At 39.5% G+C, this 18,545-nt stretch overlaps 1 protein-coding gene across 8 annotated transcripts in view; it reads left to right on the top strand.

The window, feature by feature from the left end:
- zmynd8 (zinc finger, MYND-type containing 8) overlaps nucleotides 1-17,361 on the top strand; it is a 102,600-nt gene extending 85,239 nt beyond the window's left edge. For 7 of the 8 annotated variants that reach the window (XM_059980799.1, XM_059980800.1, XM_059980796.1 and 4 more), the window contains 5 exons: nucleotides 1,267-1,347; nucleotides 1,449-1,527; nucleotides 2,453-2,692; nucleotides 3,730-3,887; nucleotides 16,344-17,357. In XM_059980799.1, the coding sequence (XP_059836782.1) occupies nucleotides 1,267-1,347; nucleotides 1,449-1,527; nucleotides 2,453-2,692; nucleotides 3,730-3,887; nucleotides 16,344-16,445 (660 nt within the window). In that variant the 3' untranslated portion in view covers nucleotides 16,446-17,357. Of the gene's footprint in view, nucleotides 1-1,266; nucleotides 1,348-1,448; nucleotides 1,528-2,452; nucleotides 2,693-3,729; nucleotides 3,888-16,343 lie in introns of all 8 variants that reach the window. The other variant, XM_059980794.1, reaches the window with a different exon arrangement.
- Nucleotides 17,362-18,545: the final 1,184 nt, after the last annotated feature.

The following is an 18,545-nucleotide window of genomic DNA, read 5'->3' as shown; positions in this document are numbered from 1 at the left end:
ATTAGTTGCTTCTTTGCCCTTACTACTGATATGAGATTAACAGGTTTTAAGCTAATTATCCTCTCTCATCATCCTCAAGTAGTGGGATTATGTATTTGACTTCCAATCTGCAGAAACTGTTCTAGAATTTAGAAGTTTTAATGTCAGCTGCCCATCATCTTCTTCACTACCTCTTCCAAAACTTTAAGGTACTGATCATCAAGTCTTGGAGATTTATCAGTTTCCATTCCCATTGATTCTATTTGTCTGTCTCGTGGAATATACCCTTCTGACACTCTGAGCTACTCGACCCAGCAACCCCTGATTTAACACTAGCCTAATCAAGGGACAATTGACAATGGCCAATTAACTTACTAACTGGTACACCTTTGAACAGTGGGAGGAAACTGGAGCACCCAGAGAAAACCCAAACATTACAAGTTGAGGACATGTACACTCCTTACAATGTCAGAATTCACCTCCGAAGCCCTGAGCTGAGCTGCAGGAACCACTACACTCCCATGGCATTAATTTTTAAAAATGTTTCCATTTTTATTTTGCTCTTGCTGGTTTCTCTCATATCCTCTCTCTCGACCTGTTGCTTTTCACTGTTTCTGAAATGCATGTTTTCTCACCTGTGACGACAGCTATGTTTATTTACTTCATCTGCAATTCTCTTATTCCCTAATATAGTTCGTGGTTTCAGACTGTGAGGGGTTCAAATTGATCTTATTTCTTTTACAAAGTTATAGAATCTTTTTTAAGGTTCCTCATGAGATTATCCCAGTATTTTAACTTTTATCAAAGTTTCGATTCTTCTTGATCAAATTCTGAAATTTTCCCAATCTTTGGGATTACTGCTCTTATTTGACAACGTAAATATTTCCTTTGATTTATCAGATTCGGATTTATTATGACTGATTTAGATGATGAGAAACGTGTTGTTTTATGACAGCAGTACAGTGCAGACCTACATTACAAACATAAATAATGCAAATTAAGGACTCATGGGTTCATGGACCGTTCAGAAATCTGATGGTGAAGGGGAAGAAATCATTGAATGTGGGTCTTCAGGCTCCTGTCCTCCTCCCTGATGGTATTAATGAAAAGAGGGCATGTCTTAGATGGTAAAGGTCCTTAATGATGGATGCCACTTTCTGGTCCTTGTTGGTGGGGAGGATAGAGCTGGCTGAATCTACAAAGCCCTGCTGTCTCTTGTGATTAACTGCTATCTTTAACTTCACTCTGTTTGTTTTCTAATAAATCAAAACAACCATTACTTTCTAGATGATGGAAGCAATAAAAGGAACAATGACTGAAATCTACAATGATCTCTCTAGAAATAGCTCTGGAAGCACAATAGCAGAGGTTAGTCATTGGTATTCAAATTGGAGAGTCTTGCTGTTAAATAACGTCAACTGACATCAGACAACCATCCTGAATTGTTGGTTTGCCTTGTCCTCTGGCAGATTCGACGAATGAAAATTGAAATTGATAAACTGCAGTGGCTGCATCAGCAGGAACTTGCTGAAATGAAACATAATCTTGGTATGTGCCTGTTTTCTCTTTAGTTTATATATTGGTTGAATAAATCATCTTATTTGGTCCTCGCTGTACTGTAGTTCGTTATCCTGACCAAGAGATTGCAGAAACTCATAACTATTTGTGGTCTGATGCCTTTGTAAAATAATTTCCTATAACATACACAAAATGCTGAAGGAACTCATCAAATCAGACAGCATATATAGAGAGGAATAAGTTGATGTTTCAGACTGAGACCCTTCATCAGGACCTGATGAAGGTTTTTGGCCCAAAACATCGATCGTTTATTTCTCTCCATAGATGCTGTCTGATTTGATGAAGTCCTTCTGTGTTCTATGTGTGTGTTCAAGATTTCTAGCATTTTCAGAATCTTTTGTGTGTATTATTCAAAGGAATAAGCTTGACATTGTAACATATATAGACTCTAATTATAAGCACACTGATTCTTGAAAAGTTGTTCATTAGTTATACCTCAATCTGACTACAATTCATGGTTGAGAACAAATTTAAACACTCTTGTGTTGTCCTTCATGGAACTTATGGACATACATGGCACAGTATTATATATGGCTTAGATGTTAACTTGGGAGTATAGTTTTCAACTTTGGAAACTCTATTTGCCAGAAGTAATCTAGGAGCAGATTGTGTTCCTCTCCAATCATGAAGTGAAGAAGGGTGGAGACCAACAGTTGGAGAACTTATGTTGATGTAAAAACATTTCATAATCCCAGAAGATGTGAATCTGCTTAAAACATTCACTCCAGGTTACTTCTGAATACTGGGTTGATGGAATAAAAAGGGCAGGTTGGAGAATTGAAATGTCATTAAATAATGTTATCTCTCTTTTTGTTAGAAATCCTCTTCTTTTCACACTTTTGACAAATCAGCAGAGGACAGTTTTGCTAAATGGTCTCCAATTGGTGCTTTACAGAGCTAACTATGGCTGAGATGCGCCAGAGTCTCGAGCAGGAAAAAGATCGCATGGTTGCTGAGATGAAGAAGCAGATGGAGACAGAGAAGCAGCAGGCCGTGGATGAAACCAAGAAGAAGCAATGGTGTGCAAATTGCAGAAAGGAGGCCATCTTCTACTGTTGCTGGAACACCAGCTACTGTGACTATCCTTGCCAGCAGGCACATTGGCCTGAACACATGAAGTCTTGTACTCAGTCAGGTATATTGTATGGCAGCTTAAACCCAGGCTAGAATATTACACATTTGCTGTTACTGAAAGATCTAACTTTAATATGATAGTGGGGCATTTTTTGCTATGTGTAGAAAAGGAGATTTAAATAAATGTGAGTTCATAATGCCTTACCCTTTATTTTAAACAAATGCAATGGGACTGAGATTCTTGTTGAATTTGGTGTGTTACTAGGATCATTTGTCTACCTAGAAAGCAGGCCTATCCCAGACATTGCTAAGTAGTTTCCCATTGAAGTATTGGCCAGACCCAATTCTGCTTGGCTGAGTACTGTCAGAGCATAATGACTAGCTGAACTGTTGCTCCACAATCCTTTGAACAGAGACAAAATTGGACCAAAATAGTCACTGTATGAACGTGCTACCTACCCTGAGATGTGAAGTGTAAAGTGCTCAATCTCATTTGATTTTTGTGCCACTGTTATTTTGAAGCTTGAGCAATTAAAGTATGTTGACACAGTTATCATTCTTTATCAAATAACTATAGGCATAGCCAGTTCAATTGTCCATAGTAATTAAGTTAAAGTTTATTGTCATTTGGCTATAAACATGTATACAGTTAAATGAAACGTTGTTCCTCTGGGGCTGAGCACAGTACAAGTAGTCACACTGCACTTAGCGTATATTGTCACAAAATAATATTAGCATAAGTTCCTGAGTAGCATGGCCTGAAGACAGACGGGTTGACATAAAGTGGGAGGCGCATGTTCAGATAAGGCAGTATAATCTTACTGGACTATTACAAATAATGCAAGCAGTCATACAAATATATGGAAGAACAGCAATAAAAGATGAAAAGTGACCAGTGCAAGATGAAAGTGTGTCTGAGCTGGGAAGTAGTGAGGGGAGGGGGGTGACGGATTTAGACCAGGTGTATGAGTGTGCTGGTCTCCGTTTATGAAACTAATCTTTCACATAAACAGTGGCTCTTGAAATGGAATCAAATGGAGAGCTGGTTCACATCTCCAGTGCTGCAGTTTTAACAGGTGTTTCTGTTCTTGACTGCAGCCACAGCAACTCAACAGGAACCCGAATCAGAAGTGAGCTCTGAGGCATTGACTAAGAGTACACAGCCAGTCCCTGCTGTCCAACAATCACCGTCAGAGACCAAATCCGGCCAAAATGACAAAGATCCCAGCACAGACAAGAACAAGGAAAATGTCACAGTAAGTTGTACTTGATACCGAAATAAAAAATACATCCTCTAGACACTTAAGCCATAGTTTTTTTCAGAACACCTTCTGTGCTTTTAAACCAGTTGTTTTTGTTCAGTCATTGAGTCCAACTCTTCATGACTTCATGCACTCCTGCACGCCAAGCCGCCTTCTTGGAAACTGCCTCCCTAAGATCCCCCAAGGTCATACGCATTGTCTGAGTAATATTATCGATCCATCATGGCCTCTGTCGTCCTCTCCTTCTTTTACCCTCTGTTTTACCTAACATGAGAGTCCTCTCCAAGGAATCCTGTCTTCTCATGATGTGCCCAAAATATTTCAGCTTTTGTCTTATAATCAAGTCTCCTAGTGAGCAGTCTGGCTGTATTTCTTTAAGTATTGACTTGTTGGATCTTCTTGCTGTCCAACAAACACTTTCATCCAGCATGGAAATTCAAAGGAGTCGATTGTTTTGTATTCAGCCTTGCTAATAGTCCAGCTCTCACAGCCACACATCACAACTGAAAATATCATAGATTTGACTATACGGATCTTCATAGACGATGTTATGTCTGCTGTTCAGTATTTTATCTAAATTGCCATTGCTGCCCTCCCCAGAAGTAAGTGCTGATTAGTTTTGTGGCTGTAGTTAGCATCTAGAAATCTTTGAACTGAGGAAGACTGTATCCGTCACTACTTCCACTTCCTTTCCATTTATTACCACAGAGTTAATAGGGCTGGTCAACATAATCTTGATCTTTTAAACCTATTCACCTAAAAAATGTTGTTTGCAAGAGAAACAGAAGTAGTGCAAACCCAATGTCTGCATCTTTGATGAAACTTGTCTTTTACTGACCATTGTGACCATTAAGTAAAATTTGCTGGTTCTCAAATGCTGTTAGACTCATTCTGACCAACCTCCTACTAAAGGCTCATGTACTTTGAAATCTGTTTGTCATGATTGTTCTTAATTTTATGTTCACGTTCGTTTAGTCATCTTGGTTTCACATTTTACTCTTATAAATTGCTTTGCTACTTGCATCTTATAAATTGTGCCCTTTTCCTGTAGATGTAGACTCAAGCAGAAATATTTTGTATTGTCTGATTGGTAAAATAAGTATAAATAGCTGGTTTTTAAATAACTAGTTCATTGACTATTGGATATTGAACAAGATAATAAGAAGTTATCTGTGTTTCAAGGACCTACCTGTAGAGATTCTATTCCAAATCTTCAACCTCCAACTGAAGAATAATGCAATCACCATATTTGTACATAGCATTGTTTTAGAAATGACTTAATTATAGCCAAGGTTATATTTCCCTCAGACTTTGCCACCTTTTTCACCTTTACTGCCACACACACAAAATGCTGGAGGGACTCAGCAGATCAGGCAGCATCTGCAGGAATGAATGGAAGTCGACATTTCGGGCTGAGCCCCTTCATCGGGACTGGAAAGGAAAGGGGAAAGATGTTAGAGTAAGAAGGTGAGGGAGGGGAAGAAGAACAAGCTAGATTGTGATAGGTGAAGTCAGGTGGGTGGGATGAAGTAGGGGGCTGGGAGGTGCTAAGTGGAAAAGGGCTGGAGAAGAAGGAATCTAATATAAGGAATCATAGAAGAAAGGGAAGGGCACCAGTGGGAAGTGATAGGCAAGTGAGGTGAGGAGGTAAGAGGCCAGAGTGGATAAATGAAGAAGAGGGAAGGGAGAAAATTTACCGTAAGCTGGAGAAGTTGATGTTCATCCCATCGGGTTGAAGGCTACCTAGATGGAATATGAGGTGTAGCTCCTCCAACCTGAGAGTGGCCTCATCGTGGCAGGAGAGAAGACCATGGACACTCATGTCGTGATGGGAATAGGAATTAACATCGATGGCAACCAGGAAATCCCAGTTTTTGCAGATGAGACTGAGGTGCTCGAGAAGCCCACCCCCAATTTTTGTCGGGTCTCATCAATGTAGAGGAGGCTGCATCGGAAGCATCAGATACAGTAGGCAACCCCAATGTGTTTGTAGGTGAAGTGTTGCCACACCTGGAATGACTGGGACCCTGAATGGAGGTGAGGGAGGAGGTAAACAGCAGATGAAGCATTTTGGTCACTTGCAGGGGTGACCCTGGCACCTGGGAGGCAACAAACCATCTGGGAGTCTCTGTCACGACCACTGAACATGGGGGATGGGAAGGATTCTAATGATTACCCTATCTAGTCGTCTTCTAATTTTATATACCTATGTTGGATCATTCCTCAGTCTTTGTCTCTCTAGGGACAACTGTCTCAGCTTATCTAATTTCTCTCTATAACTAATGTCTCCCAATCCAGGCAACATCATGTTGAATCTTCTCTACACTCCTCTGAGCACAACCACATCCTTCCTATCGTTTGATGACAAGAACTGCACACAATACTCCAAATGCGAACTAACTAGTCCTCTTGTTAAGTTGTTACACACTGTCCATACTTTTATTTCCTGTGCCTTAACCCATGAAGGTAAGCATGCTGTAAGCCACCTGCACCACCCTATCTCAATCTGCTGCCATTTTCAGGGAATTATGGACTTGATCCTTAGTTGATCCCTGTTCATCAACATTATTTAGTGCTCTGCCACTTAACTGCATTTGTTTTATCCTGACTTGACTTCCTTAAATGCATCTCCTTGCACTTGTTAGGATTACATTCCATCTGCTACCCTTCTATCCCATCTTCCATCTGATCTATATCATGACCATATTGTCAGGAGTATTTCGGTACAAACTTAATCCTGGCTTCATACACCCTGCTTATTTTCTTGCCCTTTCTTTAACAAGGACCCACTGAGCTAACTTAGAGTTTTCAGATCAAGCAATGTGTTAATTTGTTCTGTTGTGATAACCAGTGAATGCACTCCAAACAGAAAATTTATAATCTGTTATTCTGTTGGAGCAGAGCTGTGCAATTTTCTCAAAAGGAAGAGAAAATCAATAATTAAGTAAACTGCAGTGAATCCTATACCTTTTGAGCAGACCACATGTCATCAGGGATTGTTGTAATCTTTGCTATTGAGTAAGGACCTGTTTCTTGAGGATCATAACACTTTAACTTCCACTTCATACACCTAATGAGCTTCAGTTGAAGTTCACATATATCAGCAACAAGATGTAGAGTAAAATCGGCTTCACTCTATCCACAATATTCATTCTTCATTTCCCCCATCCCCAACACAGGACATCCCCAGAGTACAACTGAAAATTAAATTTTATTGTTTACCATTGTATCTGTCCAGTGGTTATGATTGTCTTAACGGAAACTTATTGGCCTATTTCCTACACCAATAAAATGAGGCCATCATCACTCTTTATCTGTGGAGGACGCTGGACTGCAGAGCAACTTTCAGAGTCTGTAGAATTGCAGTAAACCATGGAAATCTGTAAGTTGCTGTCCGTGATGTCCTACATTTCTCTCAATGCTATATAATGCTATCTCACCAGCAGCAGTAAGATACATGCAGGAAGCGAAGTTCCTACACTTGCCTATCACACACACCAGGAAAAAAACCAGGTGTTGCACATATAATTAAAAATTTCTTTTAAGGATTAATTGTAAGAGTTTGAAGTGTTAATTGCAACTAAATGGTCTTAAATTTGCTTTTATAATATGGAGTCTCATAGCTTCCAAGTTTTAATTACTTTAGAATAATTTACATTATCTATTATTTTTAACTTTTCCCTTTTTACTTTTCTGAATTCTATTTGCTTTCTAAGTATTCTTTATACTGTTAAATATTTAATATGCACTTTTTGATTTAAATTGCTTCTCTTGTAAAGGATTCTTTAATATGACAGCTACTTTCCTGGTCACGATATATCACTTATACCACAATATACCCATGGCGGAGAGACTCTGCTAAAATGGCTCTCAGTTTGCTCTGTTATACTGAAGGCCACTGATTATTGCAAGCATTTTGTAAAATATAAGTATTGTACTAGAGGGAGGCATGATATTAATCAGCTGCATTTTCCAGTTTTCTCTACCCTTGCCCAAGCTCGAGAATGAAACTTAAAATGGGAGGAACAATAAGCTTAATGTGCCTTCCATTTGTCATGCCTGTTTTGTTGACACGCTAGTCTTAGATGTAACACCTGTCATTTTAATGACCACTTTCATTTCTAGATGCAGAACTCCTGATTTTAAGTACTTAAGCCGGTGGCATTGTGCTGTTTTGCTTGTATCCACAAATAGTTCTGAATTGTTGTAATGAACTTAGCTTAAAAAAACACAATGGGGTTAATTTTTTTGCAATATTATTAGAGTTTGCAGCTGACGTTACCCGCTGGGCACCTGTTACAGGAAACTAATTTCTATAGCTGGCGCTTGACTCTGACTGCTGATTTTAGTTTGGCTCCATTGTTAAGTTGAAAATAACTACTTCCTGCAACTAACCCTGATCAAGGCCACAGGAGAATTACTAATACAAAAACCACAACAAAATATGCTATTTAAATCTGTAGTGGATCTGAGGAGCTAAACAAAAGGAGAAAGGAGTTAACTCAGTGTTAGAACAGGCATGAAGATCTGAGGCCTTTGAGGGCCTTCTAAATGAATGTCAACTATTAATCATTATTGAAGTTGGATATTGTTAATTTGATTAAAGACTGATTTATGTAGTCGAGGAAGGAAATTGAACTTTAGCGGATACATGTTTAAATTGTCAATTATCCAATAGGATGTTCAATTTCAGAGTTGTATGCTCTGATAATAAATGAACCTTTGAACCTTTGAGGAGAGTTGAACTTAACATCAAAATTATTGTGCTAAAGCATTTACAGAACTCTCAACATTCAGTCAGCCAAAAGGCTAAAGAAGGAAGCTGCATTTTATTGATTTAAATACAGTTTATTTTACAAAAGAACTATTGACTTTTCTGGAATTGATAAAACCAGATATCTTTGCTTTAAAAATTGTGCTTAATATTGTAATACTGTCACTGCAAATAAGAGCAGTTGTGACCAGCAACCAGCCTATTAAACTGATCCAGGTCTAAGCAGCATCAACCACCTATGTTCCAGCAGCTTATCCCATAATTTGAAATACAGTCACTTACTGATTAGACAGTTGTTGAGGGAGTTCTTGAGCTCTTGGAGAGAGAAGCTGATAGAAATCTTCACATGTCCCCTGGGCTGAAAGTGCTGCTTTAAGCAGCTTCCATTTGTCTAAATTACAACAATTGCTCATTTTCAATTGCTTGGGCAGAACATCCTTGCATCTTAGAATAATTAACTAAAATCTCACTAATGACCAATTTTTGCTCCATCCTGTTGTACCATTTACCCCCTGTGCTTTATTCCGTTCCAAGTGATCTCAACAATTTATGTCTCCTTTTAAAGCAACTTCTGAAACTAGTTATAAAACATAGTAGATGATAAGAGGTCTATCATCCTAGCAGAAAAATCAATCTATTTTCAACCAAATTAAGTAAAAGTAAAATAATAGTGTTCAAGCCTGGATAGAAGCCATTTAAATGTTGATGCCAATTAAAAGCAGTAAGTCTGCAAGTGCATTTATTTTTTGGATTTTACTGCAGAATTGATGGTTCTTACAAGTGGGAAAAATCTAAAATGCATATTTTCTTATTTTTCTTTAAGACAAATGTGTCCAATATTATTGTTGTTTGAAAATAGAATGTCTAGTATAGTATACTCAAAGACGGAGCCAGCCTGTTGTGTACTGTAAATAGAATTAGTACTACAAGGGATATCAGCCACCTATCCTTTCCCCAGTACATCTATTGAGTCATTTCCTTGACTGGCTGTGTTAATACAGCATTGTAATTATGACCTAGGCTCTGTGTGGGGAAGGATGAGTTAGATACACTTGCTTTTCCTCTTTCTTAGTGTTTCATGCTAAAGATAAAACTTTGGTTCAACTCTGAGGAATTCCACCTATTCTTGGAGTCACTGTAGAACTCTATTGGCACAGAAAATGTTCAATTATTCTGGCACATTTACTACCTAATTCCCATATTTTCTTCTATGACATATTCATATAGAAATGGGGAAAATCATCTTAATGATTTTGTAGTGTACTATTTGAGGCAAATTAAAACTGAACTAATTTGTACTAAAACTTTTTGGTATCCTTGGAGGAACTCAGCAGGTCAGGCAACATCTATGGAAAAGAGTGAACAGTCGACATTTTGGGCTGAGACCTTTCTTCAGGACTGAGAGGAAAAGGGGGGTGATGCTGGAATTAAATGTTGGGGGAGGGGCGGTAAAGATTCTGGCAGGAAGGTGATAAGTGAAGCCAGGTGGGTGGGAAAGGTCAAGGGCTGGGAAACAAAGAATCTGATGGGAGAGGAGAGAGCACAGTAGGAGAAAGGGAAGGAAGAGGGGACCCAGGGGAAAGTAAAAGGCGGATGAGAAGTAAAAGATAAGATTTGGGAATAGAAGATGTGGGGGGGGGGGGGGGGTTAGTTTTGTTCACCAGAAGAAGAAATCGATATTCATACCATCGGGTTGGAGGGTACCCAGATGGAATATAGAGTGTTGTTTCTCCACCCTGAGGGTGACCTCATCTTGGCACAAGAGGAGGCCATGGACTGACTCATCAGAATGGGAATGTTAGGCTACAAGGAAATCCTGCTTCTGGCAGAATGTGCGGAGGTGCTCGACAAAGCAGCCCCAGTTTACGAAGGGGTCTCACCAGTGTAGATGAGGCCACGTCAGGAGCACCGGATACAATTGGCAACCCCAACAGATTCGTGGGTGAAGTGTTGTCTCACCTGGAAGGGCTGTTTGGGGCTCTGAATGGAGATGAGGGAGGAGCTGTCTGGATAGGAGCAGCACTTAGGCCACTTGCAGGGTATCCTCTTGTAAGAACTTGAAAAACATATAATGATGTTCTTGGCAATCTGAAGAAAACAATTGAAGATATTCAGAAATAGTGAAGATATGAAAAGGAGTTATCAGGTTATTGATTATAAAGTTATTTTTCCTACGTGGAACATGAACAAGCATGTTGGTCTATGAATGAGTTCTCTGTCACTGCAGCTTTATCCCTATCTTTCTCTTTGTTCACGAAGTGATAATTTAGACTTGAGATGTATCTCTAATCTTATGATCTTGTTGTCTTCTATGTGTGCTTAACACTTGCCAGTTACTGCTAGTGGTCTTGTCCTACATTCACAAGTTTCATCAGTATTTGTAAAAATGGTAATGATAGCCAGACCAAGTATGACAAATAAATAAATGGTTCAACAATTAAATTGCCATAATAATATCTTGAAATCTGGATTAAGAATACAATAATACGAGTTTAAATTTCAAAGTGAAAACTGTGGAATTTGAAGAATTTGATTTCATTTAAAGGCTGTATCTTAAGCCCCCTCCTTTACTCTCTATATACCCATTACTGTGTCACCACCCACAGCTCCAATCTGCTAATTAAATTTGCTAATGATACTACACTGGTCTAATTTCAAATAATAACTAGGCAGCCTACAGAGAAGCAGCCATCATCTTGACACAGTGGTGTCAAGAAAGCAACCTTTTCCTCAATGTTGCAAAAATTAAAGGAGCTAGCTGTGGACTACAGGTGGAATGGAGACAGACCAACCCCTATTGACATAAGTGGATCTGGGGTTGAGAGGGTGAACAGCTTTACGTTCCTTGGCATACACTTCACAGAGGATCTCACCTGGAATGTACATACTGGCTGTTTGGTGAAAAAAAGCGCAGCAGCGCTTCTTTCACCTCAGATGGTTGAAGAAGTTTGGTATGGGTCCTGAAATCCTAAGAACTTTCTACAGGGATACAATTGAGAGCATCCTGACTGGCTGCATCACTGCCTGGTATGGGAACTGTACTTCCCTCAATTGCAGGACTCTGCAGAGAGTGGTGCGGACAGCCTAGTGCATCTGTAGACGTGAACTTCCCACTATTCAGGACACTTACAGAGACAGGTGTTTAAAAAAAGGGCCTGAAGGATCATTGGGGACCCAAGTCACCCCAACCACAAACTGTTCCAGCTGCTATCATCTGGGAAATGGTGCCACAGCATAAAAGCCAGGGCCAACAGGCTCAAGGATAGCTTCTTCCACCAGGCTGTCAGACTGATTAATTCATGCTGATACAATTGTATTTCTGTGTTATATCGACTGTCCTGTTGTACATACTATTTATTACAAATTACTATAAATTGCACATTGCACATTTAGATGGAGATGTAATGTAAAGATTTTTACTCATGTATGTGAAGGATGTACGTAATGAAGTCAAGTCAATTCAATTCAGTTTCATCTGTAACTTAATGAAAATACAAGTTATTGATACTAATGACAACACAACTACTGAATATTTGTGGAAATACATCTGGTTCACCATTGTCCCTCATCGGAAGTAATCTACCTGCTTTACACCAGTCAGACTTGTTTGCGACTTCAAACCCACCGGTATGGTGGACTTTTTAATATTTGTTGAATTGGCCTAGCACGCCTGCGTCCAAAATGATGAAGGGAGATATTTGCACTTGGCAGAAGGTTACACACATATGTACCCAATTTGGAAGCAGTGGAACTTACAAAGATGAGAAAATGAGAATTAGACAGGATGTTGTCTGGGATGTTGTCTCAGAGCTGAAGAGCAATTTTGATCTGAGATTTCACAAAAATTTTTTCTGAGGAATCATTTGATGACTGAGTATGTCCAAATGTTAAGAAAGAAAGAAGCTATTTACTTCAGTGTTAGGGGAATACTGCAGCAATTCGTGTTGGAAGTGGATACTTTGTATGCTACTTTAGAGAGTGCTGTGAAGAGATAGAGATGATTTCTGATGCAAAACCTACAAAATATGTTATTCTTAGCTTTCAACCTGGTTTCTAGTTTGTCAGGTATCTGTTGCCATTTGCTATTTTGTGATTTTTGACATTCGTGAAAATATTCTGTACAATGCCATTTTTTGGATGTCGTTGGGCAACTAAGTTCTCAGAATAGTGTGTGGAATGTGAAGCTGATTATTTGGATGATGCTGCCTTCCATGCTGAAGCAAGGTCTTGGAGCCCTTTTACTCTTTAAGCAAGCAGTGGTCACTCTGCATTTACAGCCAAGGGCTTAATATTTGGTTGTGAGCTCTTGTCTAAGTTTGACTTCCAGTCCTGTCGCATTGAGAAACCAGTCCTCAACACCATTAGCAGTAACAATCTGAATACAAAATTGCAAAGTGCAGAAGTTACCTCCCACCTCTCCATTCGGATCAGCTCACTTCCTTTTGCCCCCCCCCCCCCCCCCAACAGAAAACAGTAATGAGATTTGTTAGTTATGGGAATGAAAATCAACCTAAGCCGCCTTGAACGTACTTGGAATTGTTGAAATGGTGAACCAAGAAGTTGTTATATTTGCATTATGGCCTGGTATGGGAACACCAAGGCCTTTGAGCAGAAAATCCTACAAAAGGTAGTGGAGTTGGCCTGGCACATTATGGGTAAGACCCTCCCAACCACTGAGCACATCTACATGAAATGTTGCAGTAGAAAAGCAGCATCCATCATCAAAGATCCTCACAACTAAGACCATGTCTTTTCTTGCTGCTTCCATCAGGTAGAAAGTACAAGAGCCTCAGGACTCATACCAGCAAGTGCAAGAACAGTTATTACCCCTCAACCAACAGGCTCTTGAACAAAAATGGATAACTACACTCATTTAAGGACTTTTTAATCATGTTATCTCATGCTTGTTATTTATTACTTTTTCTTTTCTGCATTTGCACGATTTGTTTACTGCTCACAGTTACTATTCTATAGATTTGCTAAGGATGCCCACAGAAAAAGAATCTCAGTGTCGTACGTGGTGGCATGTATGTACTCTGATAATAAATTTTACTTTTTTGAACTTTGTTTTTTTTTAAGGCAATAACCTTTTGAAGCACAGTAACTCAAGATATAAAATGAAGAGCTAGTCTGTGGAGCTACCTCATAAAATGACCACTGAGTGTGTGTTTGTGGTCTTCAGCTGCTGTAGCCCATCCACATCAAGGTTCGATATGTTGTGCATACAGAGGTGCTCTTCTGCATATCACTGTTATAATGAAAGGTTATTTGAGTTACTGTCACTTTCCTGTCAGCTTGAAACAGTCTGACAATTCTCCTCTGACCTCTCTCATTAACAGTGTTTTCACCCACAGAACTGCGGCTCACTTGATTTTTTGTTTTGTATTTTGCACCATTCTCTAAACTCTGGAGACTGCATGAAAATCCGGGAGATCAGCAGTTTCTGAGATACTCAAACCACCCCGTCTGGCACCAACTATCATTCCACAGTCAAAGCCACTTAGATCACATTTCTTTCCATTCTGATGTTTGGTCTGAACAACAACTGAACCTCTTGACCATATCTGCATGCTTCTGTGCATTGAGTTGGTGCCACATGATTGGCTGATTAGATATTTGCATTAATGAGCAGGTGTACCTAATAAAGTGGTCACTGAGTTTATGTGGGTTGTAGGGTGGAGATGCATCTCTACCACAGGAGATGTATGGTGCCCCCTGGACAGGGTCATGTGAAGCCAAGTGAGCCAGTGGTGGATGGTCATATGAGCAGCTGGTACATATCACAAGTCTTGATTATGTAACCACTGACACCAGTCAGACAATCTCTGAAGAGTATTGATAATGACTGGGATCACCCATCTTTTAAAGATACGCCCCAGAAGATGGCGAAAACAATCATGGTCGTGGAAAAAGTATGATTGCCTGTGTCATATAACATGGCACATAACAAACAAACTGAAGTAATTGTTTACATTATAAAGAAAACTAATTGAAATGTCCTCAAATTTTTGGAGATGTCTCTTTTTTAAAGTTGTTATTCATGTTTTGTTAAGGAATAGTTCTGTGGCTGGTTGTTTAATGCTTAAAGTTTCACTGGTCATTGTACCACATCATAAAAAGGGCTTGACAAGTACTGTTAGAGTGTTGCCCGCCCTCCTACAGACTCATTGGCGTGGCTAGTGAAAGCTATATAGCTATATGTATTCTTGTGCTCTACTCCCATTGTTGGCAGTCAAATTAGGTGGTCAGCTGCACTGTGGATAATCAGGGATTGAGACGGAGTAAATGCCAGTTATTAGTGTGAAATAATCAAATGGTCTGTCTCCTTTTAGCCACATCTGTCATTAGCTAGAGGTCTGCTAGTGGGATATGCCCACATGTTTGGCTTCATTCCTTGAACATTTTGACGATTGCTGCTTATGACCAAGTAAATTTTTCTAACTGGTTGGGTGCTGAGATAGAAAGAATCAGCATGTGCTAAGTACTGGATAAATTGTATTTCAAGTGTCTAAATTTAAGGGATTGACTTATAGACCAAGGTCTTATGAAATTGGTAGCTTAAATGCAGTTGTTTATTTCCTTTGTTATTAAAATAAACAGGATAGAGGGGCATCCACTTAAAACAGAGATATGGAGAAATTTCTTTAGCCAGAGGGTAGTGAAGTTGCGGAATTTGTTACCACAGGCAGCTGTGACGGCTAGGTTGTTGGGTGTATTTCAAGCGGAGATTGATAGGTTCTTGATTGGCCATGGCATTTAAGGTTATGAGGAGAAGGCTGGGGAGTGGGGCAGAGGAGGGTATCAGCCATGATTAAATGGCAGAGCAAACTTGATGAACCAATTGGCCTAATTTTGTATAGTTCAGTACTGGATTTGGTTTTAGACTGTAAGATATGGGAGCAGAACTCAGCCATTCAACCCATCAAGCCTTCTCTGCATTCTCTTCATTGTGGCTGATTTATTATCCCTCTAACACCATTCTCCTGCCTTCTCCTCATAACCTTTGACATCCTCACTAAGTAAGATCCTATCAACTTCCACTTTAAATGTACCAAATGACTTGGTCTCCACAGCTATCTGTGGCAATGAATTCCACAGATTCACTGCCCTCTGGCTAAAGAAATTCCTCCTCATCTCTGTTCTAAGAGGTTGCCCTTCGACTCTAAAGCTGTGTGTGCCCTCTGGTCCTAGATTCCCCCACTATGAGAGATATCCTCTCCACAGTCATTCTATCCAGGCTTTCCAATGTTCAATGAGATTCCCCCTCATTCTTCTGAACTCCAGCGAGTACAAGCCCAGAGCTAAATACTCCTCAAATGTTAAACCTTTAGTTATTGGGATCATTCTCATGAACCTCCTATGGGCCCCTTCCATTGCCAGCACCTCCATTCTTAGAGAAGGGACCCAAAGCTGCTTAAGCGTGGCATGACCAATGCCTTACAAAGCCTCGGCATTGCATCCTTGATTGTGTCTCCCTCTGCTTTTAAGTTGGTTGGATGGTGAGCAAAGAGAAAATGAATTTACACTGAGTGGTGCATGGGCTTGGGATGAAGGCTGGTATATGGAATTCTCTCTCCACAAAGCTGCTCTTGTTTGGAAAATGTACCTTCTGTGCTTGGATTTTGCCTAACTGTGGACTGTATTACAAATGAGGTTTTTTCTGTTTCCCTGCACAGGTCATGCCAGTTGTGGTGAATACACCAGTTGGAGTAACGTCAGTTCAATCGGAAGTCCAGTGCACTCAGACCACCATGCCTGTCCAAACCCGCAGAGCCTGAAAGCCCCTGATGTTGTCTAAGAACATTTGGGAAAAAAGCAGCGTAACGGAGTCAGACTTTGCATGGGAATTCATCAGTACTGCCCTCGTTCTCCAATCCTGAACAGACAGATTGATTGGTTATCTGCTTTGTATATAATTATACAGAGCTTTTGAGACACTACATACTTGCTAGCATTAAAAAGAATTAAGCCAAAGTCTACAGAAGACAACCACATCTGGCAAATCTTTCTTCTCTTTCTAGAATTTGTCATCTCCATCCCCATTGGTATTTTCCTTTAATGTGACTTGATGGAAGATTGTAGACTATAGTTTCTGAAAATGTAGTGAAATGGGGAACATATACAGCATGCTACAAAACAAAAAGCCTTTAGTAGTTGGACCACGGCATATAATATTTATATGTAGGAGTCTGTGAAATCCAGTGATGTAAAAGCATGAAATGGGGGGTGGGCAATGTCTTGGCATTTCTAATGAAGGAATACAAAATGGGGAGGTATGTCTCGCTGCTCAATGTTTCTCTTCTCCCCATCTTCACTTGTGTTTCCTCTTGGAGTGTCTGATATTTGAACAGAAGGAGTTTGTGTATATGAGATGATCCTTGTGTTCAGAATGGTTCCTTTGCTTTTCTGATGTGTATATTTTTGTTTTTTTTTATTTTTCATCCTGATTTATATAAGCAGTTTGTACAGTTTTCAACCAGTCCTGATGGGTAAATGCTAAAATAAAAATTAAGAAAAAAAAAATTGACACTATAGTAAATTTACCATTGTTTTTGAGAACATACTTGCTAGCCTAATTTGTGAAACAGGATTGCTTTTAGCATATGGAAGTATTTTTTCACATTTCTTTGTACAAAGTTTATATTAAAATAGATGAAAAAGGAATCACATGTATTTTTTTTTCTCTCTATTGCCACCTTACTAAGATTGAATTAAGTTACTGAGCAGTGTGGTAACACTGGTGCTGAACTGAGCTTGACTATGGCATCCAGATTTGCACTCCTGGATATTAATGTACACGCTTTTTGCTGACCTATGCAGAGTGGAGACAGCTTCAAAAATTAGATGAGAAAGTAAAGCCATCCTATTATGTGACTTCTGACATTAAGGGATAGAAATCAACAGCTCAATAGCCATAGTGAGCAGAAAGCATAAAATATGGCACATTCTGCATTTATATCAAATGAATGTCCTTAAGTGAGTACATAGTTTATACAAAAAAAAGCAAGAAGATCTCAGTAGATCAAGAAGTATCTGTAGATACACTGACTAATGCTGCTTGCCCTGCTGAATTCCTTCACCAATTTGTTTTTTATATTCCAGAATCCAGTGTCTGCAGTCTATTGTGTCTACAGAGTTTAACCATTCATCTTAAAACACCCTTGATGATTTGCAACACAAAGTATTGAAGGAACTTTGCAATCGGGCAGCATCAATGGAGGGGAATAAACAGTTGACCTTTCAGGCCAAGATTCTTCATCAAGAACAAATCTGTTTAGTAATGTGACATTCATTGTGAGCCCTGATGAAACACGGGATCTTCATCTGCAGAATCTCCTGTTTCATCAGGGCTCACAATAAATGTTAAATCAATGAATAAGCAACACAATGTTGGAGGAACTCGAGGATGGGGGGAGGATGTCAGGCAACTTTTATGGAGGGAAATGGACAGGCAAAGGTAGGGATCCTTCATCCAGATTCGGGGAGATCACAAGTATATTTTTAAAAAAATAGGGGGAAGGGATGGATTGAGAGCTGGCAGGTGAAGTCAAGTCAAGTCACTTTTATTGTCATTTCGACCATAACTGCTGGTACAGTACATAGTAAAAATGAGATTTTTTCAGAACCATGGTGTTACACGACACAGTACAAAAACTAGACTGAACTACGTTTAAAAAAAACACAAGAGAAAGCTACACTAGACTACAGACCTACCCAGGACTGCGTAAAGTGCACAAAAACAGTGCAGGCATTACAATAAATAATAAACAGGACAACAGGGCAAGGTGTCAGTCCAGGCTCTGGGTATTGAGGAGTCTGATAGCTTGGGGGAAGAAACTGTTACATAGTCTGGTCGTGAGAGCCTGAATGCTTCGGAG

Source organism: Hypanus sabinus, chromosome 9 (genome assembly GCF_030144855.1).
Source record: "Hypanus sabinus isolate sHypSab1 chromosome 9, sHypSab1.hap1, whole genome shotgun sequence".
NCBI lineage: Eukaryota > Metazoa > Chordata > Chondrichthyes > Myliobatiformes > Dasyatidae > Hypanus > Hypanus sabinus.
The sequence above is the reverse complement of the archived record's forward strand: the minus strand, read 5'-3'. Positions and strand labels throughout refer to the sequence as shown.